Source organism: Eptatretus burgeri, chromosome 1, assembly GCF_056783735.1.
Source record: "Eptatretus burgeri isolate ZD-2024b chromosome 1, Ebu_testis_v1, whole genome shotgun sequence".
In the NCBI taxonomy this organism is placed as follows: Eukaryota; Metazoa; Chordata; class Myxini; order Myxiniformes; family Myxinidae; genus Eptatretus; species Eptatretus burgeri.
Window position 1 is genome coordinate 32186460 of NC_140961.1, and position 25742 is coordinate 32212201.

The 25742-nt window shown below is 41.3% G+C and overlaps 1 protein-coding gene across 10 annotated transcripts in view; it reads right to left on the reverse strand.

The window, feature by feature from the left end:
* The window catches only part of LOC147034175 (A-type potassium channel modulatory protein KCNIP2-like), a 385242-nt gene that overhangs the window by 100463 nt on the left and 259037 nt on the right, over window positions 1-25742 (reverse strand). The window contains exons 1-2 of one of the 10 annotated variants that reach the window (XM_085878042.1): window positions 7347-8377; window positions 6038-6194 (exon numbers count right to left, since the gene is read on the reverse strand). The exons of 8 other annotated variants lie outside the window; for them this stretch is intronic. In XM_085878042.1, the coding sequence (XP_085734168.1) occupies window positions 6038-6194; window positions 7347-7361 (172 nt within the window). In that variant the 5' untranslated portion in view covers window positions 7362-8377. Of the gene's footprint in view, window positions 1-6037; window positions 6195-7346; window positions 8378-15119; window positions 15399-25742 lie in introns of those variants that run through there. One more of the 10 variants, XM_085878096.1, reaches the window with a different exon arrangement.

Below are 25742 nucleotides of genomic sequence, written 5' to 3' on the forward strand. Positions count from 1 at the left end.
TGCAATGAGTAACAATAGCTTAGAATTATAGGTCTTCTCAAATGCCATTTTTAAACGACTGGCATCGAGAGCACTACCAGCGTCATGTCATATCCTTCGGGGCACGAGCAGTTCCTCAGGCATATCACCTGTTGAAGTGACGTCAATCGTCAAAGGTTAAAACCATCCACAGATGAATCACTTTGGTTAGGTTAGTGTGTGAAAGGTGAACTGCATTAATGAAAAACGTTCAACAGATTTAATCAGTCTGTTAATCATGTATTCAATTTCAACATTTTCTTTCCTATGTATTGCTATATTAAAAGAAGGTAAAAATGTTTCATCAAGATAGGATGACTTTTTGAACTTCTGTTTGAACATATAATGGAATTTTTTTTAAAAATCAAAAGGCTCATCTTTCCCTACGCTAAATATTTGGCCTTGCAGGTGGAAACAGATATTTTTAATTATTTTTAGCTTAAATTCTTATCTCCATTGAGCATGTCACCGATGCAGGCTCCTGAGGCAGACAGATAGTGTCACGGCAGATAGACCATGGAGGAGGTTGGGGGGGTGGGGGGAGGGGGTGTTATTCCTATTTTCAAAAACTTGCAGAGCCAAAAAGGTTTTCCAATTTGTTGGTATTGGGAAACTCACCCAAGGCTGGGAAAATGTTGAACATTGGTGAAAACTCCAGAGGAAGAACTACCACCAATGATGAGTTTTGCTGGCACAGGACCAGCTCTTCAGTTCCTTTATGGTGACTGGGCGATGTGGGAAGGGGAGTCTTCTTCACTTCCCCTCACAGCTCATTAAAGGTTATAACTAGAATGGCACTCGGTAGAGCACATCTACCTCTGCCAGGCGGGACAGTTTACACTTTGTATCTCACCGATAGGCCTGATCTATATCTGGACTTTTAACCAAAATCTAATCCGCTCGTTCTTGTCAACTACCCAACTCATCCACAAAGTTTCAACATAATCTGTCCAAAATGTTATGAAATATCATGCGATATATTGTTCTTGGCCCGATCTCTCAACGGTGAACCCCCAAAAAAATGTTCTGTAGAAATTCTAAAAAAAAACTAAATCGTTCTACAGCGTGGCCATAATGCCTCGTCACCCCTTGTTAAAATTGTGACATTGCCTTTGTGTGCAGAGTGGTAATTTGTTTCCTTTTTCCCCCTTTTTCAGATTGAGTGAACATAATCATGGGTGATACAAGCAATTACACCAATGAACAAAGGATTGGTGTACTTTATGAGTTCACGAACATCCACAAACAGGGAAAACAATGGAATAGGTGCACGTCGACCGAGAAACCCAGACCTGTCGACATGTGATAATTCCCTTTGGGGTTTCGTAAAAGAGAGATTGTTGCACAGCGGCGCTACAAAACCACTGATGACCTGAAACGAGCAGTGAGACTTGCTTTTAATCATATCACCCCACAAAAGCTCCGGTAAATGTCCCCCAGAACACAGCGCAAAATTATTCTCTGTAATGACAATGATGGAGCACAAATGGATCCAAGAGACACTTCAGGCCTGTGTCATATGCTGTAAAATGTCTAATAAAGTAAAAGAGTACTGTAAATGTATGTGGCATAACTTGCAGAACCCTTCAGTGTTGTCAGCAAATACGATAAAAGGCAACAGCACAATTTTTACAAGGGGTGACAAGACATTGTGGCCACCTTGAACACTACTCAATAATACAAATTCTACAAAAAAAAAAATTGGGAGGGAAGAATCGATGGAAATTTTTTTTATTCTAATACCTGGATCTTCACCAAAATCTAAATCGCTTCATCTTTGCCACGCATCCAACCTGTCCACCAAGTTTCGTCTGAATCCATCCATAACTTTTTGAGATATTGTGATGTATATCGTGTTATATAGAACAGATATTTTTGGAAATATCCTGCGAACAGACAAACAGACAGACAAATAAACAGAGGTGAATACATAACCTCTGCCCACCTTTGGTGGCAGAAGTAATAAAGGAAGGCATTAAATAATTATTTATTCACTCAAACTACAAAAAACACACAGCAACTTTAGTTACGACCCCAGCACAAAGGTCCCCCTTGGAACAGACACAAGTTATTTCACATTCACACTGCATATGAGAAAGTCTGCACATTTTATCCAGAGGATGGCCTGCTGCATGGTGTACCATTCCATTCGCAAAGCCCCTGACAGAAGTTTTCATGAATCCACTGGTAATCATCTCAGGATGAGAGGGCTCAGATATTAATGCAACTTCTGCAAAGCCCGAGTTTCAATTTAAAGAAAGAAAGCATTAAAATTTGTTGTTTGATCGGTAATTCCTTTTCTGGGCTTTTTAGGAAGCATGCTGCATGAGGAAGTAGAAAATATAATTTGACGTGAATACGTCAATGCAGAAATGTGCCTCTGCCCGTGTTAGATGTCAACCCACTGATACTTTTGATCTCAATTAAAGATCACATGAAAAATTAAAGAGAAAGAGAAAGAGCAAAAGAGAGAGAGAGAGAGAGAGAGAAAACGAGAGAGAGAGAGAAAACGAGAGAGAGAGAGAAAACGAGAGAGAGAGAGAAAACGAGAGAGAGAGAGAAAACGAGAGAGAGAGAGAAAACGAGAGAGAGAGAGAAAACGAGAGAGAGAGAGAAAACGAGAGAGAGAGAGAAAACGAGAGAGAGAGAAAACGAGAGAGAGAGAAAACGAGAGAGAGAGAGAGAAAACGAGAGAGAGAGAGAGAAAACGAGAGAGAGAGAGAGAAAACGAGAGAGAGAGAGAAAACGAGAGAGAGAGAGAAAACGAGAGAGAGAGAGAAAACGAGAGAGAGAGAGAGAGAAAACGAGAGAGAGAGAGAGAGAAAACGAGAGAGAGAGAGAGAAAACGAGAGAGAGAGAGAGAGAGAGAAAACGAGAGAGAGAGAGAAAACGAGAGAGAGAGAGAGAGAGAAAACGAGAGAGAGAGAGAGAGAGAAAACGAGAGAGAGAGAGAGAAAACGAGAGAGAGAGAGAGAGAGAAAACGAGAGAGAGAGAGAGAGAGAGAAACGAGAGAGAGAGAGAGAGAAAACGAGAGAGAGAGAGAGAAAGAGAAAACGAGAGAGAGAGAGAGAGAGAGAGAGAGAGAGAGAGAAAACGAGAGAGAGAGAAAACGAGAGAGAAAGAGAGAGAGAAAACGAGAGAGAAAGAGAGAGAGAGAGAAAACGAGAGAGAGAGAAAACGAGAGAGAAAGAGAGAGAGAAAACGAGAGAGAAAGAGAAACGAGAGAGAGAGAGAGAGAGAGAGAGAGAGAGAGAGAGAGAGAGAGAGAGAGAGAGAGAGAGAGAGAGAGAGAGAGAGAGAGAGAGAGAGAGAGAGAGAGAGAGAGGAGGGACACACACACACACACACACACACACACACACACACACACACACACACACACACACACACACACACACCCCCCCCCCCCCCGAAGATCAAAAACATCAGATGTTTCAAACTCCAGTTATGATCTGCAAAATTATCTTCAAAGGGAACGTGACCTTTGACCCAATGAACACAAAATTGAATCAGTTAGTCTTTGTGTCTCAGTCCATACTTCTGCTAAGTTTGGTTGAAATCCTTTCTGCGGTGCACAAGCTATTGTGGTAACAAAGATTTTCAATTAAATGTCACATGACCAGGGACATTTGACCTTCTGACTCCAAAATCAAATCAGTTCATCTTTGCAACACAGTACATACTTGTATTGAGTTTGGTCAAAATCCCTTTAGCAGTTCACAAGTTATAGCAGTAACAAAAAATCTGCAACACACGGACGCACAGCTGGACAGATAACCCAAAATGTAATGCCTCCGACGCCTTCAGCTGCCGAGGCGTAAAAAGGAGGAAAATCCCCTTCATTATTGTTCATTTTCCCAAAATCTGTGGCTCATCCACAGGCTACAAATTGTACTCTTTGTACTCAAAACCACTTCATGTCATTTGGCCTTGCACAACTGCCAAAACCTTCCCACCCTACATTTCCCACTTTAATGCGACAAATGCCAATTGCACTGGAAATCGTTTTTTGCCAACCAAGAAACTACCTCCTCATGACATCCATTGTCAATCACCACACCCCTCCCCACAACCCACCACTCTAATCTCTTTAAGTACTTCACAGTCCATCCACCCTTACATCCCAAATGTCAAGCTGTGAGTACATACTCTGTCATGATTTGTGACATCGTTTGTCACGACTGTTCGCTTCTAAATCTTGTAAAAGCCTTTTCCAATCAGACTCATCAAAAAACATAAAAATACAAATAAAAACATTGAGAGAGAAAAATAAAAATTAACCAAATGGGGTTTTGCACATGCTGTTTTGGCACACATCTCATGAGAATAGGACGAATGAAGAGGATGATATAGGCAATAGAGAGAACAGGGGATTGTGGGAGGAGTGTGGAAAGAAGGGAAAGTTTGGTCGGAGATCAGATTTTTAAAGGATGGGAGGGAAAGGGTATTATAACACGTGAAGCATTGGGGCAACAGGGGCTAAAAATTCTGCTATATTGTTGATTTAATTAACAAGCAAAGAACCCGTCTTTACTGACAGGTTTATTCACCCAGAATTATGGTCGGATAAATTCCCCCAGAACCGACATATTGTCGTACAAGTTGTAAATCCCCCTCCCACCAGGAACGGTGCCATGCCTTACAAAATTACATCCATCAGTTTTCAACTGATTTCCTCCAGCAGTTCAGGAGTGTGTAAAATTAAAATAAACAACCAGAGACTTCTCAAATTATAGAACGATACATGGCCCCTTGTGACGCCTCATTTTTCAGAAGCAGATTTGCCATCAATTGAAAAAATAATCCCCCAAAAATGGATCACATTTTACACATTTTCTCTTAAAGCATAGCTCTTGTGGGTGCCCAGTCATGCAGAAAGGATTACACAAGCAAATAAAAAGTTTTGTGAATAAAAACAACTGTATATCCCAAAAGCAGCAAAGAATCAAGATACTCAACAATACTGAGGTTCGGAATTCATTCCGAGAGTCCATCATCATATCGACCCCAATGGTTTCACCAAATAAAACTTACAAATCAAAATGGCTCGAGAAAAGATAATCCAGTATTCCCCACAATCTTTAACAATCCCTTCACTTCGATTCTCTGGGAGAACAAGTAGTTTGTAAATAAGAAGCCACTTTTGGCTGCTCAATGTTTTTCACTCCTTCACTACTCATTTGTGACCACGTCAATGTAAGTTAATGCATAACACAACACGACAGACGAATGCATGCACATGCACAGATTTATCCTTCATTCAACTTTGATATCGGTGTAAACGTGCAAAGAATCGTCGAACGCCATTTCATCCAAGATGTGAGATGTTAATCGGAATGATTGACCGTGAGGTTGAGAGCCAGGAGAGAGGGGTGACACAAATCGTAAAACGTATAAAAGGAATACAAACTGCTAATTTTCCACCGGATAATTCAAATGAGATTTACAGTCATGATAATACAAGATGAGCAAAATTTGTGATGGTGATAGATGATCTATCGGGCAAATCTCTTTCTTTTCTGTCTCTATAAAAAGTCAGTCCAGAGACTTTTATAAACTGTCTGAATGGACGACGTGTACTGCCACTTTAAGGATAAGAAATCTCTCTGCTAATAACACACTGTGGAAAGTCTGACAAAAGACATACTTGCAAAAGAGACATGTGCAAAGGTCTTTCACCATTCAAGCTGTCGCATGCAAATACAAGATGTGACAATGCTCACAAGATACTGCATTCTAATTGTAAATATATTACCACAAAAACAATTACTAAATTCATGCATGCACACAATACATGACATTTACAAAATGATGTATTCTGTCCCACAATGCTCATTGTGCACACACAGAAACCCCATGAAACTGCCCTGTTTGGGGCAAAATAAAATGTATTACGTGTCCGGGATAAGGATTTTTACTTGAAATGGCTCAGAAAAATTTTAAAGAAGTCAAAAATACTTGGGAAAGTACCCGAGAGACTCTGCACAACGAAAGACTTGGATAATTTTCTCAGCTCACCGAACAGGCACCTGCACGTACTGCAAACTCCCGACAATGTGGGCCCGAGTGGATGGACATGTGCTACACAAACCCCATACGGAGCACTTCCAGCACGGAGCACTGTGTATCTGGATAAGGTTCTTCTGAACACCGATGGGAAGGACATATCTGGGACCTGTGCATGTACAGGATAAGTTTAAAATGATGATATTTCATCATTATACAAGGGGAGCTAAGGGAGCTGTGAGGGCTTTTATAAATATATTCTTTGTTTTATTTCAAGGCCACAAGAGAAATGATACAATATTTTTGCATTTATTGCTGAAAGGTGAAGCATCGTTGCGTGTGCGTGTGTTATATCAAGTGCTGCTGCTCGCTTTTACGAACAGGAAATGTTACAAACCCGACACCTCTCATCCACAGATATTTCTCATATCCCTATATTTCTCAGTTTCCTAGTATTCCTATATTTATTGTATTCCTGTATTTCCCATATTCCTATATTTCTCGTATTCCTCTATTTCCATATTCCTATATTTCTGTATTCCTATATTCCTACATTTCCGTATTCCTATATTTCCGTATTCCTCTATTTCTCGTATTCGTATATTTCCATATTCCGATACTTCAGTATTCCTATATTGCTCGTATTCCAATACTTCTCATATTCCGATACTTCCGTATTCCTATATTGCTCGTATTCCTATATTGCTCGTATTCCTATGTTTCCGTATTCCGATGTTTCGGTATTCCTGTTTCCATATTCCACAATTTCCGTATTCCTACATTTCTCATATTCCTATATTTCCGTATTCCTATATTTCCATATTCCTATATTTCCGTATTCCTATATTTCCGTATTCCCACATTTCGGTATTCCTATATTTCTCATATTCCTATATTTCTCGTATTCCAGAGTTACATTCAGAAATACAACAATTAGGCGATGGTTAAATAGAAGCTTCTGGTTCTGGGTTTGGAGTGTCGGCAGGTTCTCTCTGCCGACTTTCTCAAAGTTAAGTTTCCGGACGTTATTTGTCCCGTTTTCACTGTTTATTTTCTCACCGCCATATTACTATGTGTTCCCAGTTCGGTTTTGTTTCAAAAATCATGTTATTTTGTGAGTTTTCCTCGACCTTGTTTTACCAGGTTCCTTGAGGCCTATATACCCATCCCTCCCGTCTTCTTTTACGATCGTTTTTATTTGTATTCTCTCCCAATGATCTTCAATTCCTATTTTCCCCACTTTCCCAACGCTCCCCCCGCAATCCCTTCTAACTAAAGATTCTGTTTCTTATTTTAAATTCAAAAACAAAACAAAAACTACCTTTCCGCTGCACATCCACGAGTCCCCCTTCTCCTTCTCCTTCTCCTTCTCCTTCTCCTTCTCCTTCTCCTTCTCCTTCTCCTTCTCCTTCTCCTTCTCCTTCTCCTTCTCCTTCTCCTTCTCCTTCTCCTTCTCCTTCTCCTTCTCCTTCTCCTTCTCCTTCTCCTTCTCCTTCTCCTTCTCCTTCTCCTTCTCCTTCTCCTTCTCTGCCGGAACACCATCTTTATTCTACTTGAGCTGACCCACTCTCACCATTACCTTCACGGTCACTTCCTACAACCCTCCATTCCCGAATCTTACCTATTCTTCAAAAAAACATCAAAAAATAATAATCTTCCTTGTAACTTTTCGATCTATACACCTCCTGTAACCACGTGTCCACTCTTCCTGGAACTTTTCATCGACCCATCAGTATCACTCTGCGTTTACCGTTCCAAATTCACCACACACCTCCACGATTTTACTTCAACCTTCCCTTTTCCAAATGTTACGCAAACCTTATTTAAAATAAATAAATTCACTTTAGACTATACACCGCCCAGAGCCACGTGCTTCTCCTGTAACCACGTGATCTGTTTCCACCCCCTGCGTTTACCGATCCAAATTTACCATTCACCTCACAATTTTTCTGCAACATTTCCATTACCTAATCTGATGAAAACTCCCTCAGACAATGATAATAATAATAATAATAATAATAATAATAATAATAATAATAATAATAATAATAATAATAAAAACGATCTCTTGTAATGCTTCATCTTCTTCTTTCACACGTGTGGTACTCTTTACTGTATCACAATGCACTATTCAACTATTTAAACAGACTGCTCTCAATTCGACCTTTCCTTCACACCTTGCAGAAAAAAATCCAACTGTGACAGCGTTTCTTATCTCAATTCTCTGAATTCGCCTTTATTGCATCCATCAAGAAACGTGTTAAATCGCATCTCTGACCTAAAACTTTTTTAAAAACCCCAGTTTACTATGAATGTTCACTTTCCATCAACCATTCTTTTTTTTTCCAACTTCAGTGCCAACTCACCCCTCTCACCCCTCTCTCTCAAAGCAGCCATCACACTCTTCTCCCTCCAAGCCTCCCTCTCACTCCTCTCCCTCAACTCTCCCTTCTCCCACCATTCACGCCCTAACTCCCCCTTCTCAAAGTTGCCCCCCTCTCATCCACAAAGCTGCATCCTTCCCCTGTGTTCTCACCTCCATCTCATCACTCCACATCCTCAAATGCCTTCTGTCCCCTCTCTCTCCCCCCCCCCTATCCCCCAGCACCACAGAGCCTTCATTCCTCCTCATCCGGTCCCCTCCCCGAGCTATTCTGCAATCCCCCACACTCTTTCAACAACTCTCATTACCTCCCCTGCCCCACCCTCCCCTGCACCCAAAGCCTCCTCCCCTCTCTCCATTAACAGTGTGGACCTCAAATATCTGGGACCTTTGCACAAACCTTACTGATCTTTCCTTACAGGTTTCCACTGACAAACCAGACATAATCTGCCTAACAGAAACTTTCCTCCCTCAAGACATCCCTGACTCCCAAGTATCCCACCCTGGTTACTCCCTCCTCCGGTATGACAGACCTGAGCCTTGTCCTGGTGGAGGAGTTGCTCTCTTCATCAAACACTATTTCTCATTCTCCATGCACTGCCCTCACTCCCCCACACCCCCAGGAATACCTCTGGCTACGGCTTCCCCTCAACTCCCACCTCATGTTTATATGTGTACTGTTCCGTCCACCAAACAGTGATGACTCCATCTACATCTCACTATCCGAAAACATGGACCAACTTCTATCTTCTCATCCAAACTCTCTCTCTTCCTCATATGTGGTGAAGGTGACTTCAATTGTCATCATGCCAGTTGGCTCAGTGTGGGTACCTCTCTCACCTGTCATGGCACCTCAGCAAAAGCTTTCTGCGACTCATTGGGACTTCTCAATCGGTCAACTTCCCGACCCGGATCTCAACCAATGGTACTCCATCTCTTCTGGATCTGATTTTGACAAATTTTCCTGAAAATATCCACTGCTCTTCCGCCGATTCAATCGGTTCATCGAACCACAAGCTTGTCAAAGTGGACATCTCTCTGGCTGTTATCAGAGAAGCACCTCAGTGCCATCGAGTCTGGCATTTCACTCAAGCCGACTGGCAGGGTCTCCAAGCAACCATCAAACTTCAAGACTGGTCTCCTATTGCTACTTTCTCCAATATCAATTCATCCTCAGAATTCTTTCAAAGAAACTTGCTCTAGCTCATGCACAGATTTATCCCCTCTCGTCTTCAGTTGTCCTACCCTTCCTCCCGCTCTTGGTTCACTGAAGCTTGTGGTGAGGCAGTTGTCTTGAAACAACTTGCCTTTGCCTCATGGAAAGCAAACCCAACTGAGGGCAATCTCAGTTCCTTCCATAAAACTCTGAACAAGTGTCTATCTATCCTCAGGAGAGCCAGAAAACAACATCTTTCTCATGTCAAGTCTGAACTTTCAAACCTCTCTATCTCCTCAAATTCTTGGTGGCATCTAATCAAATCTGTTTCTGGTGTATGTTTCTCCTCCATCCCCTCCCTTACCTCAAATGGCAGCACTGCTGATACCGCACGTGAAAACTCTGAATGCCTAAACTCGGTGTTTGCATCAAAATCTTGTGTCCGAAACCCATCACTTTCTCCACCCACCTTACCCAGTCGCACCCAACTGTCCCTGGACTCTGTGTCCTTTTCTCCTGACAAGGTGGAGAGCTTGCTGTCAAACCTCGACTCAGATTCTGCATCCGGTCCAGATGGCATCAGCCCACGTGTCCTTAAAACCTGCTCCACTGCTCTTGCTCACCCTCTCTCCATTCTATTCACCCTCTCATTTGCTCAAGCTCATCTGCCATCTGCTTGGAAATCAGCTAACATTACTGCCCTGTATAAAAAGGTGCAAAAATATATCCCTGCAACTCCAGACCAATCAGCCTTCTCCCAATCATCAGCAAGGTTATGGAATCCATCATCGCTTCAGACATTAAATCCTTCCTCTTCTCCAATGGCTTGGTTTTCGATCATCAATTTGGTTTCAGACCAGGTCACTCTACCCTGGATATGCTGCTTCTATTCTCCCAACAATGGATGGAGGTCCTCAATGCCGGACATGAAATCAGAGCCATAACCCAAGACATATCACGTGCTTTTGACACGGTCTGGCACCCTGCCCTGCTCACCAAACTCTCTTCTTACGGTATCCAAGGTAATTTCCACTCATGGCTCGCAGACTTCCTCTCTTGTCGCAATCACCGTGTGGCCCTAAATGGAGTTCTCTCATCCCCTCTTCCTGTCCAGGCTGGAGTTCCTCAAGGCAGTGTTCTGGGCCCTGTTCTTTTTCTGGTTTTCATCAACGATCTCTCCGACTCTCTGGAAAATCCTCTCCATCTCTTTGCTGATGATGCCACCCTCTGCCATACCATCTGCCATCCCTCAGACCGGAAAGCAGCAGCGTCTTCGCTCTCTGCAGCTCTGGGTAAAATCGCAAACTGGTCCAACACGTGGAACATGTCTTTCAATCCTGACAAATCTCACACTCTCACGATGTCTCTCCGAAAAGACCGTTTGGCAACCCCCCCCACCATGTACTTTCTCAACAATCCTCTGGAAGAAGTCCTATTTTTTCTTTCAAGCTTCTGGTTCTCACTATCTGCCATGATCTGTCCTGGGAAAGCCACGCTTCCAACCTTGCCTCCAAACCCAGTCACCGACTGCGAATCCTCTGGAGTGCAAAGTCCTTCCTTGGCTCACCTGAGCTCCTGACCACATACAAAGCTTTCGTCCGCAGCCTGATGGAGCACTACTCTCCTCTCTGGGCTGCTGCTCCTGCCTCCCACCTTTGTCAGCTTCACGCTGTGGAAACCAAGGCATTTCGGATCATCGGCATCTCCCGTGATGAGGCTGAGTCTTTGGGCCTCTCACTCTCTCACCGCAGACTGGTCGGTGGTCTGTCTTCTACCGACTCCTCTCCAGGCTTGCCCCACCCCCCCCTGCTCTCTCTCTCTCTCTGCGATATGTCCACACCATATTTCTGCAGGGCGCTCAAGGTCCGCCAACAACCCCCTTCTGGTAAAACTACCAAAATCATGAATCACTGCTCACCTTCACTCTTTCATTCCTCTTTTCCCACCTTTGGAATAAACTCCCTCACTCTGTTCAATCCCATTCTTCCCTCCAGGCCTACAAAACAGCTGTTCACCACCACCTCTTATCATCCCCCATCCAAATCCTCAATCTTTTGTACCCCCATTAATCCACCCCAAATCCACCTGCTTCAAATTCCCTGCTTTCCTTCCTGAAAATCCCTGTATTGTCCAGCTTGTACACCCCGTGCTCCCCGCCCCATCCCTCTCCCTTCCACAGTTCTCCTAATGTCTCTGTTCCCCATTGTTTTGTCCTTCCCACTCCTGCCCCTGTTGTCTCATTCCCCCCCCCCCCTTGCTGTGTGCTGTGTGTTCGCTCTCATACGAGCCTCGACAAGGTATACAAAATAAAAAAAACGATTTTGAAATTGCCTCTTTTTCATTTAAATGCTGAAAATTATGTTTAACAGACTATTTGAATGACACATTTCACGCGAGCAACGGCAGGTTAAAAGTGCATGTCAAGCACAACCGAACCAGTGCAAACGCACACAGTGCATGCACAAAAGGCCTAATTTAGCATTCATAAGTCATTTCAAAAAAGTCACGTATTAGAAGTTATTTGCCAATTGGTAAATTAGGTCACCTCGTGCTTTGTTGGTGAGATGCGTTGGGGTACCAATTTAAATGGACCAACTTATTTGTGGCACAGACGTCTCCTCATTTGAGGAAAAGCATTTCATATTGTAAAACAATTTTTTTTCTTTCATCAGAAAAGCAATTCAAAAAAGACAAAATAAAAGATCATGGTTTTGGATTGGGGATGATCTGAGATGGCAGTGAACAACTGTCTTGAAGACCTGGATGGAAGAATGAGATTGAAGAGGACGTGGAAGTTGGTTTCACAGGTGGGAAAAAGAGGAAATAAGTGCAGGTGAGTCGACTAGTGGGGCAACTTAGCATAACAATTGTGCATTTTGTGAGAAAAGCACCAAATTTGGCACACTAGTAGCCTATCATATTATGAACAGATTTGGATATTGGGCCATCTCAAAATTTTTGATGGCAGTAGAAAATGGCTGCCACAGCCATCAGCGGCTGAATTTGAGATGGCCCAATATCCAAATCTGTTCATAATATGTTAGGCTACTAGTGTGCCAAATTTGGTGCTTTCCTCACAAAGTGCACAATTGTTATGCTATATTTAGCTAAGTTGCCCCACTATACTGCTGGAGAAGCGAAAAGTTTTGAGGACACCTAAGTTTGATCCAAAGTCTGAAACAACCTCACATACACAAACAGCTTTTAAAGCAATGTCAAATGTGCGTACTATTGTCAGAAGATCTCAGACCAGCCATTCACCATCCATCTTCCATATCTTAGCAACAGATCCACAAATGTGTCAGGAAACCGTAGCCAATTGGTGGCAGACTTGCTTTAGTGCATCAGCCGATCACTTACATAATAGAAATGTCAGATTCAATTCTTTTTAACCTGATGTTTGCAAGCACCACCACAGCCAATCAGATATGTTCATTCCTCAACTGCATGGAGCCTTCTCTTTCATGTCCAGTAAAAGTCACATAAAATGTTAAAAGGTAAAACAATGAAAAAGCATTTCTGCATAAGCATCACTCTTTGTAGCTTTTGCGAAGCACTCCAACAAACAAGATCAGCAAAACTTCAATAAATGTCATGTCAAACGTAAACTGGGTTCACAACACAAAAAAACAATAAAGTAAACGCTCAATGATGTTACACTGCGGTCGGATGGATGCCAGTTGGTTTCCAAGGAGAAAGTCATGTCTTTTTCAGGATGATTATCAATCCCTCTACCTCTTGATTGGTTACTTTTGTAGCATGGGGATGCAGCATTCAAACTTCAAACCCACTCATTCCAGGTGCAAATACAACTCCGTGCCTTGAATGACTGTTCAAATTTTAGCTTGCAGGCTTCCAATTACAACACAATGACAAATTCTGCGTAAAAATCGATCCACGCAAATTAGAGCACTCTTGCTTCAGTGTGTGTCCTTTCTAAAGGGTTACGGTCAGACTGGTGAAGGATTATCATTCGGATTAACTTGATGTGTGAAGCTCATTTTTCACTACATAGGCTCGGGCTGACAGGATGGCTGAGAAGTACGCATACTTGGCTCTAAGCTGTCTAGCCTGGGTTGGAATCCCGACCCAGCTATAAACTGTCAACCTGGTGTTTCAATAGGCGGTGTAATTCATCAAAGTGTGTGCCGTCCCTCGGGTGGCCGTTTAACGGAAGACCCATTGACCACCATTCATTGGTAGACGTTAAATTTCCCATGGAATCCTTCGCGAAGAGTAGATGAGCTATCACCGGCAGTATTAACAAATTCCAAATTCATGCTCAAACAAACAGGGGGCACTGCATCAGCGGCATGGCTGTGCCCTTGGCCAATGATGCTATGAACAAATGAAGAAAAACAACATAGGCTGAATGAACATGGTTCCTCCAATAAAAAGATGAAACTAAAGGCTTGCTAAATAAGTATGGATAGGTTGTTAAATTTTGTTAAATAAGTATTTAACATAGAAACAAACAGTTAGACAAAACTAACTGTGCACACATACACAAATCACCACCAAATACAATCCTTTAAACCAATTTGAAACATTCTTACATGAGTGGCAGGCAGTAGTCAAAATATATACTTTCCTGGAGAAAAGGAGAGATGCATTACTGGGAAGATGGACATCAATATACAAGTGAAGGGAACCAAATGTTTTCTTTGAAACAAAAATGGAGACAGAAGTTAGCATTTGCAAGTGAACTGAAACATTTTGCATTTGGTACATCCAAGTGTATTAAGCAACCGTTTAGAAATTAGATGAGGAAAGCCACCAAAACGATTCAGCGATTTCAATAGAGGTGTTATAAGACAAAACGTATAGATTACCACTTAAAATGCAATATGTAATTGACAAACCTATTTAGAGCATGTTGGAGGGTGGGGGAGAGGAGGATGAGGGGGAAAAGAGTAAAATAAATAAATAAATAAATAAATAAATAAAAGATTGATGGAGTTTCCTGTCTTTTCTGGATCAATTTGAGTACTTTTCTACGTGCTCTTCAAGTCTGATTGTTTAGCTCATGAATGCTGGCTCAGCAGTCTCATGAATTAGTTCCAATTCTTATCGACCCTCCAACAGTGAGCTTCAGCCTGTAAAAATAATAAAATAAAATAAAATAAAACTTTAAAAAAAACTTAAAAAGAAAGAACAAGTTGGTTTGCCCAATAAACTGTTCAATCCAGCATACTGGCAATCATTGTGACCATGTTCTTTGCATTCCTTGAATTTGTCCCACACACAGCTCCTTCAAACTTTTAATATATGTTCAAAAATAATGTTCAAATTCACACCCCACATCTCTCCACATTAAAATGTTTTACTTATACTCCTTAGACCAAAGGTGATTAAAAAAAAAATGTCTCAAAAATATTTAACATGCCAAAGTACCAAAAAACCTTGTCCATCAGACTATTTTATCAAGTTCTCATTGCCTGCAAAACAACAAATAATCCATCACTGGTCAACGACTCTCATCCGTACCTGTACCTTCATAACCCGAAAAAGAGACCTCAAACAAACCATGACTGGTGTACGACTCTCATTCGTACCTGCACCTCCATTACTCTCCTTGAGGCCAAATTGCATCAGGGCCTTGATGAGCAGAACGACCACCATGAAAACAGCAATCATCTCGAGTCCTTGGAGCTGCATCTTGCACCCTTACATTCCTTCACGGAAACACGACCTGCCGCCTATGCGGCTGGCACACAGCCCGGCTACCCACTCCACCAGCCGTCCCCACTGGGAGCCAGTCGGGGGAAAATGACGCGATCCGATTCACGGCGGTCTCAGGCTACCCAGCACATCAGACGCATCACAGGTAGAATAGCCCAGTTCAAGTGGCATGAACTGTGGCATTTCTGTACACAGCCCCTCGCTTGCATTAATTTAATCTCCTCCAACACCACTCCACCCCCTACCCCCCACCTTTATAACTCACACCCTCCCTGAGTTACCAATGGTGCAGAAAATGTAATACCAGACTCGCACTGTTGGCACACACCAATCAATGCCTTTCCCTAATGAGTGGGGACTCCACGTCAATCCCCGTTTCACTCTCATGATGGCAAACCAATGGCAGTACAGAAAAGGGGAACCACATTCCCAGCTCTCCCAAAAATGGGCATCACCATACGTACATGCTTCATGAGATCAACTTCGTTAATGTGTGTTTTGAAGAATAACCCGAATAATATTTTGAAACCTGTTCTGGTAATATAGACGTTTCATGCCTTTTCTTTACGAGACGCTGAAAGCAAGCGCAGCGGAATTTTAAAATTTCCACACTGGTGGCCAGATATTTTGTGGAAATGTACAAAAGCTGCACCGCCTTTCGGCTTGGTCACTTTGCAAGCATTTATACAGACATCAAATTTAGCAGATTAAATCAAAAGGTCAAATAATCCAAATGTTGAATATATATATTGGCCTTGCAATATTGAATATCTAGGAGGAAGGAAAGCTACAACGATTGATGATGACGAATACTTCACTCATGCTTCCCACAAAGAGTTGCACAAAGCATGCCCTCTTGCCACTCAGAGTTTGTTGACGGGGAAAGAACCATCCATTGGATTAAAACTTCATGTGCATTAATGCCGTCAAAATCTACATCTACATTGCAGCAACGACAAAGCAGCAAAGCCAATGTTAAATCCTGCACAGTCATCATTGGTTAAGCTGTCAAATTCAAGGTTAATGGGTTCTCGACAATTTATAAGGTGACCCATGAGGTGGTGCTTTTTGCTATGGTGGATAAAGCCCGTGCTGCGTCAGGATTTAATGCCACGGTCTCATGTCAAGCCAAACGTTTACAAATTCTCTTTGCAATCTGAACCTGTTGGGCGATCATTGTGACGTCACAGTTTGAGCATTTTCCTCATCATTCTGTCATCGCAAAATTGTTTATTATTATTTTAAACATGTAAACATAAACTGATGCCAAAATGACATTTCTCCATGTCTGGGACTAAGTTGTGCAAGCGACAGGTGAGCAGCCTCTGTCCCAGAGTACATCTGCACAGTGAGCAGCATGTTGTGCTGGGAGGAGAATGCTATTTTTAGCGGTGGGAAAAAAAATGATGATAAGTAGCTGTCACAGGCAGAGAATTAGAGTCTAAATGTGCCCGCGGGCAACTGATTACAATGGGCGTAGCTGTTGGTGAAAAGCAAAAGTGGAGATATCTGCTACACAATCCACTAAAAACAACCCTTTCGATTTACATGATAGCATGTACAAATACATAACCTCACGTGGTTGAATTGTTGAATTGTTGATTCAACACCTGTGGTTGAATTGTTGGTTGAATTGAATTGAGTATGGATGAATTGCACCTGTGGTTGAATTGTTGATAAGGATTATTTTATCGTATTATAGAATAAGCACAAATAGGTAAATATACTAAACTTGTGAATCACCAAAAAAACAAAACAAACAAAAAATAACACCCTGAAGAAGTGACATCAATGCTGGTCAAAGCATTGTGGGTAAAACCATGAAAGAGGCCAACATATAGTCATGCGTACTATGGTACAGTAAGAAGTGCATTTCACGTGAAGAATGGGCAAAGATTTCACCATCTCGCTGTGCAAAGCTGGTAGAGACCTACTGTAGGCAAAAGGACTCAAGGCAGTCATTGCTGCAAAAGGTGCTTCCACCAAGTACTGACCTTAGGGGCTGAAAACTTTTACAACCACTGAATTTTGATTAACCTCCGCCATCGAAGATGGACAGAGGTGACTGTTTTCACCCCTGTGTGTTTGTTTGTTTGTTTGTTTGTGAACAGTATTACGGAAAAACTCCTGGACGGATTTCGACGAAACTTGGTGGGTGGATTAGGTATGGTCCAAGGATCATGCCATTAGATTTTGGACTTGGTCCAAATAAAAAAAAAAACTTAGAAAATTTTGCAACTTTTTTTCAAAAAAATTTCGATTTTATTTGAAAAATATTTGAACTTTTATTTTTTTGCATTTCTACATGTTTTAAGTGATTTCCAAACTCAAAAAAAAATTTGTTAGAGAAAAAAAAAATTTTGCAACTTTTTTTTCCAAAAAATTTCGATTTTATTTTTTTGGCATTTCTACATGCGCGTCGATCTAGTTTAGTTTATTCAACCGTGGTTCAGTTGAGTCTGATCCGTTTTGACCTACAATGAATAGGATATCAGGTTCACTTAAGTGACCCAGCAGTATTGGTGGTGGAGGTTTTGCACTCTACCGAGTGCTCCCCCTCTAGTTTGTACCTGTTTTTGGGCAGGTGTTCCGAACATGTAACCTCCTTAAACTATAAGAGCGTTTCGTTTGATCTCTTCGGTTATTCTACAGAATTCGTAATTCACGTAAATGTGGCATTATTGGTATTGGGTGAATACTTTTGCAGGCCACTGTACATGAACAGTGTAGAACCGAAAATCACCTTTTTGGCACTTTCAAAACCCTTCCGTTTAGCATTTCTTGGACAAAATATGATGGTATTTTACGTCATCACGACCAATCAAATTTGCCGCTTGTAGACCCTGCCCATGTTTTTGTTTCTCAAGACTGCGTGGAGTAAGGCGTTCGAGAAACTCTCGAGTTTAATTTGGTGTTGATGAAGCACAGATATGATGGGGGTGAATGGCCTCCTCGTACATAAAGTCTCCTTGTCGTTTCATTTAGTTGTGCCCTTATTGGTGCAGAAAGTTTAAAAGCGGCTGTGAATTGCTCATTGATATTCAGTATTATCACATACTACCAACTGCTGTCGCCCATTCAAACATCAAAGTTACGTCAAAACGTGTTGAACAGATAATTGTGGAGAATCACTGGATTAATAGATGAGCGATTGCCAATAATTGAGGTACAGTTTGTGGAAAACTCATTCATTCTCACTTGAAACCCAATAAGGTTCGTACAAGGTGGGTACCAAAGAACCTTCATTCTACCAGATCTCAAAGGACTTGGATATGCTTACAAAGACTTCCAAATCATCCCCCATACCATCGAGAATTGTTACCTTCATCTCTTTCGATCACTCAATGGTATTATGATCACAAACTATGAAGACATCAGAGCATGCATCCCGAAATGGATACATACCCATCCATCAAGATGGCATCAAGGTGTGACACCATCAACGAGACAAGCTCGGTGTAGTGTACAAGTCACAAGCAGTCACACCCAAAAAATAAAATTTTTTGGCACAACTTCATAAGATGTAATGGCTTAAGCAAACTGCAGCGACCATTAATTAATCATCACTGAAAAAAATTGTTGCTGGCCAAAAATTCAAGGTTGAGATATCAAAAAAACAGATAATTAACGAGAGGGGGAAAACTCAGTAGAGTGCAAAACCTTCGCTGCCAATACTGCTGGGTCACTTAAGTGAACCCGATATCCTATTCATTGTAGGTCAGAACGGATCAGACTCTACTGAACCACGATTGAATAAACGAAACTAGATCGACGTGCATGTAGAAATGCCTAAAAAACAAAATCGACATTTTTTTGAAAAAAAAGGTGCAAAATTTGTTTTTTTTTTCTAAATTTTTTTTGGCGGGGTGGGGGGGGGGGTTGGAAATCACTTAAAACATGTAGAAATGCAAAAAAAAAAAAATCAAATATTCTTCAAATAAAATCGAATTATTTTTTTTTTTAAGTTGCAAAATTTTCGGGGTTTTTTCTCAAACAAATTTATTTATTTTTGGTTGGAAATCACTTAAAACATGTAGAAATGCAAAAACAAAAATTCAAATATATTTTCAAAATGGCCGCCATAGCGGCCATATTGGACATTGGACCAAGTCCAAAATCTAAGGGTATGATCCTTGGACCATACCAAATCACCCCACCAAGTTTCGTCGAAATCCGTCCAGGAGTTTTTCCGTAATAGTGTTCACAAACACACAAACAAACAAACAGATAGGGGTGAAAACAGTAACCTCCATCCATCTTCAATGGTGGAGATTAAAAAAACACCTCGCTGCCACATTATTAAGAAACACCTCACCCCCAAATTATTAACACCTACCAGCAACATTATTAAAAACATCTCACTTCCACATTATTAAAAATACCTCACTGCCACATTATTGAAATATATATACAGTATCGGGCATATAAAAACATCTCACTGATACATGATTAACTAGAGGGGGGGGGGGGGCACTCTGGAGAGTGCAAAACCTCTGCCGCCAATACTGCTGGGTCACTCAAGTGAACCTGATATCCTATTCATTGTAGGTCAAAACGGATCAGACTCTACTGAACCACGATTGAATAAACTAAAATAGATCGACACGCATGTAGAAATGCCAAAATAATAAAATCGTTATTTTTTTGAAAAAAAAGTTGCAAAATTTCTGGGGTTTTTTTCTCTCACAATTTTTTTTTGGGGGGGGGCGGGGGGGTTGTAAATCACTTCAAACATGTAGAAATGCAAAAAAAGAAATTGAAATATTTTTCAAATACAATCGAATTTTTTTTGAAAAAAAGTTGCAAATTTTCTGTTTTTTTTTTTTGGACCAAGTCCAAAATCGAATGGCATGATCCTTGGACCATACCTAACCCCCCACTAGGTTTCGTCGAAATCTTTCCAGGAGTTTTTCCGTAATACTGTTCACAAACAAACAAACAAACACACAGGTAAGGGGTGAAAACAGTAACCTCCATCCATCTTCGATGGCGGAGGTCAAAAATCAAGAGATACCTTTCATTCTGAAGCAAAATGAACATGTACATGACAATGAAATACTTCGGCTGTTTGAATAAAACGAACATTTTGATGCAGACACGATTCAAACAGCTGTCTATAGCAGGTATAGCTTGATAGGACAGGACAACCAGCATCAAAATGATTAAAACACACGAGTTTAAAGGGAACTACATTAGTTTAGTTTTCAATTTCTGGTTCGACTCCTTGAATTAAATAATATAATCCGATACATTGGTTTTAACTTTCATGACATTGATCCAGATATTCCTTCATTAGATTAACTTAGAGTACATTTTGTAATACAATACAATCAGAAAAATGAAAATTATATTATGATAGCTGAGAAATACTTAATGGATCAGGTCTTTATGAGCAGGGAGAACTGACATTGCCTGACAAAAATCACTCTTATAGTGGAAACTCAAACTGGTGGTATTTGTACATTGGCACAGTATGGATTAGTTAGTGTCTCTCACTTCAAAACGTTTTTGTACTTTCATGTCCACACTTATTCTCAATGCTCTTTTTGCCACCTGCCCGTCCATAGTCATTCAAAGTCACACATGCTTTTTGAGCAACCTTCTCCTTGTGAAACCCCCAAAACCCAGGCTTTGGGCTACTCACCTCCACTCTTTTGTTCCGCTCTTCTCCCACTCACGGAACTGACTTCCCCAAGTCTGCACTTGCCACAGATGCTTCAAGTTGCAATGCCCCTTGTAAGTTAGGGCAGGAATTTGTAATTTGGTCAGGGTGCCGGAGATATCTCACCTACTTATTTGCAAAGCACACAGTGGGACCTTTAAATGTCCACCACCAAATGTTGGCAAACGCGATGCAACTTTCACATCCATCTGAGGGACGGCACACACATTGATGAATAACCCTGCCTGTGAAAAACTGGGATGACAGCTTATATGCTCGGTCAGGATTCAAACCCAGGTGAGACAGCTCAGAGGGGAGTGTGCATACCTCCAGGGCATCCTGCCAGCCCTTTCAAGTTGGCATTGCACCACCATCTCAGATCATCCTTAATCTCTCTACTGTACTCATGATCCTTTCGAGCCTCCTTCATCCCCTTCCCTTATTTCTCCCACATCTACCATCCATAACATGCAGGTTCTTATGTTTTATTCCCCTCTTTTATGCTCTGTTTGTTCCCCCCCCCCCTTGGTGTGTCCCACATTGTCCCACTGCCCCACCATCAGTTCATTGCGTTCAACTCTGTCACCCTGCTCTTCCATAAGCCGATATCTACCGATATAAAACACAGTGGGTATTTGTGCATTTGTTTGTCCCCTTTCATAAAGATGATTTGAGTAGCGTTTTCATGGCAAATCTTTGAACATGACTACGTTTACTGCGGTCTATTTTTCAGGATAAGAAAACTCGAAAAACATTTTCCATAAAAGAGTAATTATATCTCTTCCATTGGAATTGCAGACAGTGACTCGCAAACTGAACCTCAAGGGCGGTGTACAGAAACGTTTTAAAAACAACAATAAATACAATGTGCAGAGAGGTGACATTCGCTGCACATGATGTGTAACGTGCAGAGTAAAACTAGTGTCAACGTCCAGAGGATGTCCACTAAATAAATACGATGAGAAGCACACCTGACGCTTGGCCGAGGCTTCAGACTTTGGCATGCTCACGAGGCTGTACAGTCAAAACTAAAAGTTCCAGAAGATAAAGAAAATAGGGTCACATTTGTACATGTAGTAGGGTTTTAAAATAACGCTTCTTCAAACGAAACATCATATCTCGTCTGCTTGAATACATAGACAATTGAGTTATCGACTTCTACTCACCGCTAAATCGATGACTTCTTCCACTCTGAGCAGTGTCCAATACGCTGTTAAGCTTGAGTATGGATGAATAGTCAGAAATTCAAAAAGAAGCAAGAAATGGCGTATTACCAGTGGGCCAACTGCCATTGTGTCCATGAAATAATATGATCCACTCAGAGACTCGGGTGTCATAAATGACCAGTGCTCGTGAGAATAAGCTGCCCACTAAAAGGGGTTTGATGATAGTAGTTCTGCGGTTGAAACAAACAAAGACCCACAGAAGATAGACCGTGAACAAGATACCTGGAGGCTGGTATGAAGCTCTGCGTGGTGTCGAGAGGAAAGCACTGCTGAGGGAAGGGCCATGAACAGACACATGGTAAGGAACTCCGTTAGTCAAGAGAGGAAATGCATTGCTGAAGATAGGGCTGCGATGCGGTTAAACTCCAATGAGGTTCAGTTTAACTCCTGTGAACTTTATTTTAACTACAGTGAAACTCAGATCAATGAGTCATTTCCACGACGGTGTAAATAGCGAACCGCCAGGCAGGTAGCATCCTCACACTAATATTAAAGCCTTCCTCTCCCCTCGTCCCTTGAGGGGGGAGGTACTCGAGCCTGGTAGTGGTGTTGGGCAAAATGATTGGTTAAACCAGAAACAAGATGAAAACCACACCGACACGACTGCCATTGGTTGGACAAATAAATGTAACAAAGTTTATGATGGAAAAGTACAAATAAGTTGGCACCAATGAAAAGTACAGGACAAGTACCCCCCACCCCCTTCCTAGATTGCTAGTGACCAGCATTTGTCAACATAGGAAGAAAGCGATCGATCAGAAAGGTTTAAAAATTGCAGTGTAAAACAATGAACAGTCCCAATGTTTCAAGTACCAAAAAAACTGCAGAAAACCAGTTGGCCAATGGACTTGACGGCTAGACCACGTCTTCTAGATGTATTTTGGAACTCTGCAGTTTCTGGACCAATCACTGACATCCCGATTGATTCCCTGCCAAGTGGCTAAATGTTGAGTGGCTCTGATTCCAGGGTGAGGCGAATTGTGTCGAGTCAAAAACTGCATGTTGCTATTCGCTGGAGACGTTCGGATGAGGATCACCTGTGGAAATGTCACAGACAATCCTTCCCTCAGAAGTGGGGAGTGGTACCTTTTTGAACTGGAGTGATGCTGAATTGGTTCGCAGCATTTGTAGCTCCTGATCATGCTGTTGGGCTTCAGCTATGGTAGTGAAATTGATGATGTTAGATATATCCAGAGCATTTACATAAACTCGGGAGAGTGAATCTGCTGCAGAGTTGTTTTTGCCACTGATGTGCCTCAAGTCTGTTGTGAACTGAGAGATGAAATCAAGATGTCGTACTTTTTTTGGAGAGTGATGATCGCGTCCTGACTTGAGAGTATATGTCAATGACTTGTGGTCCATATGGATAGAGAATGTCCTCCCTTCTAGCATATATGCTGAAATTTTTGACACCCATGTAGGCTGTGGGAAGTTCTCTCCCAAACGTGCTATATCTGGTCTTTGCAGGTTGAAATCGCTTTGAGAAAAGGGCCAGGAAACAGACATGTGGCGTGAAACTCCGTGAGTCAAGAGAAGAAATGCGTCACTGAAGATAGGGCTGTGAACTCCAGTGAACTTTAGTTTAACTCGAGTTAAACTCAAGTCAGTGAGTCATTTCCACGATGATGTAAATCGCGAGCTGCCAGGCAGGAACGCGTCCTCACACTCACATAAAGCCTTCCTCTCCCCTCATCCTTCAAGAGGGAGGTACTCGAGCCCAGTTGTCGAGTCAAGCAAAATGATTGGTTAGAAACAAGATTTAAAAAAAAACACGCCGACACTACTGATATTGGTTGGACAAGCAAATGTAACAAAGTTCACGATTGAAAAGTACGAACAAGTTGGCATCGATGAGAAGTACACGACAAATATTTCAAATAAAATAATTCCAACCAATCATTTTTGATGGGCTTTTATCCTAGTTCTTTTTTTTTTTTAAACAGAAATCAATTTAAGTTAAATTCTTTCAGACAAAACTAACAAAGATACCAACCTGGAAGTGAAACAGTTTATTGGTTTTGCATTAATTGAGGTGGGAAACAATAATTTTTCTACATACAAGTTCTTCCAATCAGTTAAGCATTAAAAAGGGCCCTTGTCTCCACATTGTGACGTAGAACCAAGTATAGACCCAACTCTTGTATTATTTGAATCATGGGCTACTCTGTGACGTAATAGGTCAAGCTGTGATTTTTCTTCTTTACTTCTCCTGCTTCGGCATGTAGCGCGCTATTGAGTGGAAATAAGTTACCTCCAGTTTATAGCTGTGTCTGGCCACGAGTTACAAACATAACACACAACTTCACCACATTGTAGTTTGCCATAAAGAAAAACAAAAACCCTCAGAATCTTTAAAAAACAACATGGCATCCGCAACATGCTCTGAAAAAACAGGCCCAGGATACAAATGTAATGTTTTGATGTCGATGATGTTCAGACATCAAAACCGTGACGGACCCCAGAGGTGAGGGCACTCTTGCACAACCAACGATCGTATATGATCGCAGCACAACCAATAGCATGCTTGATAAATGCAAATGTTTAACCAACCTGCAAGTTTTTTGGGGGAATTCCAGGCACAAAATTTAGTTGAAATTTTTTGTCGTTTAATATCTGTTTTAAAAGATATAAATATTCTTCCACCAGCACAATAATCTGAGGAATGTCAATGAGATTGGCGAATAAGGAATGTCTAAAAAGTTGGTATACATTTCTCTTATTCAATTCAAATTTATCTTTCCTCCATAAATAATACATTTAAACGCATGCAAGATGTTTCATGAATACGCTTGTGGTATTAAGACTCCGAAAGTGATGCCACTAGATCATTGTGCTATAGTGCACATTTGGGCACGTCAAAACACAATTAAAATTTTCAGCATTTACAGTCAGTTTAACACTGCACGTTATCGTTGTGCAAAAAAAAAAGTGTTTAAAGAAACCCCAAAAATTTTTTAGAAAATAAATAATAAAAGTTATACAGAAACCATTTACCAATTTGCATTATATGATGTCAGAAATAGAGAATTTTATGAAATGTCCTATAAATTGTAAATTTACTATGCCGTAGCCTCGATCCAGTATTTGCAAGCATCGTGAAATAAACTTACATTGCAGATGGTCACATTTACCTCTGCCACCGAAAGTGGATGAAGGTTAAGTTTTTACCTGTGTCTGTCTGTTTATCTGTCTGAGCAGGATATCTTGAAAAGTTATTGATGGATTCGGATGAAATTTGGCAGACGGGGTAGGTGTATGACAAGGACCAATTGATTAGATTTTGGTGAATATCCGGATCCAGATACGAGAAATTTTTAAGTGATTATTCACACCATTGAGACATGGGGCCAAAAACGATATATAGCACGATATCTCAAAAAGTTGCGGACCGATTCGGATGAAACTTGGTGAACAGGATGGGTGTGTGACAAGAAAGTTTTATTCGATTTTGGTGAAGATTTGGATCCGGATTCGAGAATTTTTAATGTGATTCTTCACCATTGAGCGATCGGGCTAAAAATGATATATAGCATCAGACCCCCCTGGCAGAGGTATGCGCTCTACCAAGTGCCATTCCAGTATCAATTTCATTTCACAGTACATCTGCA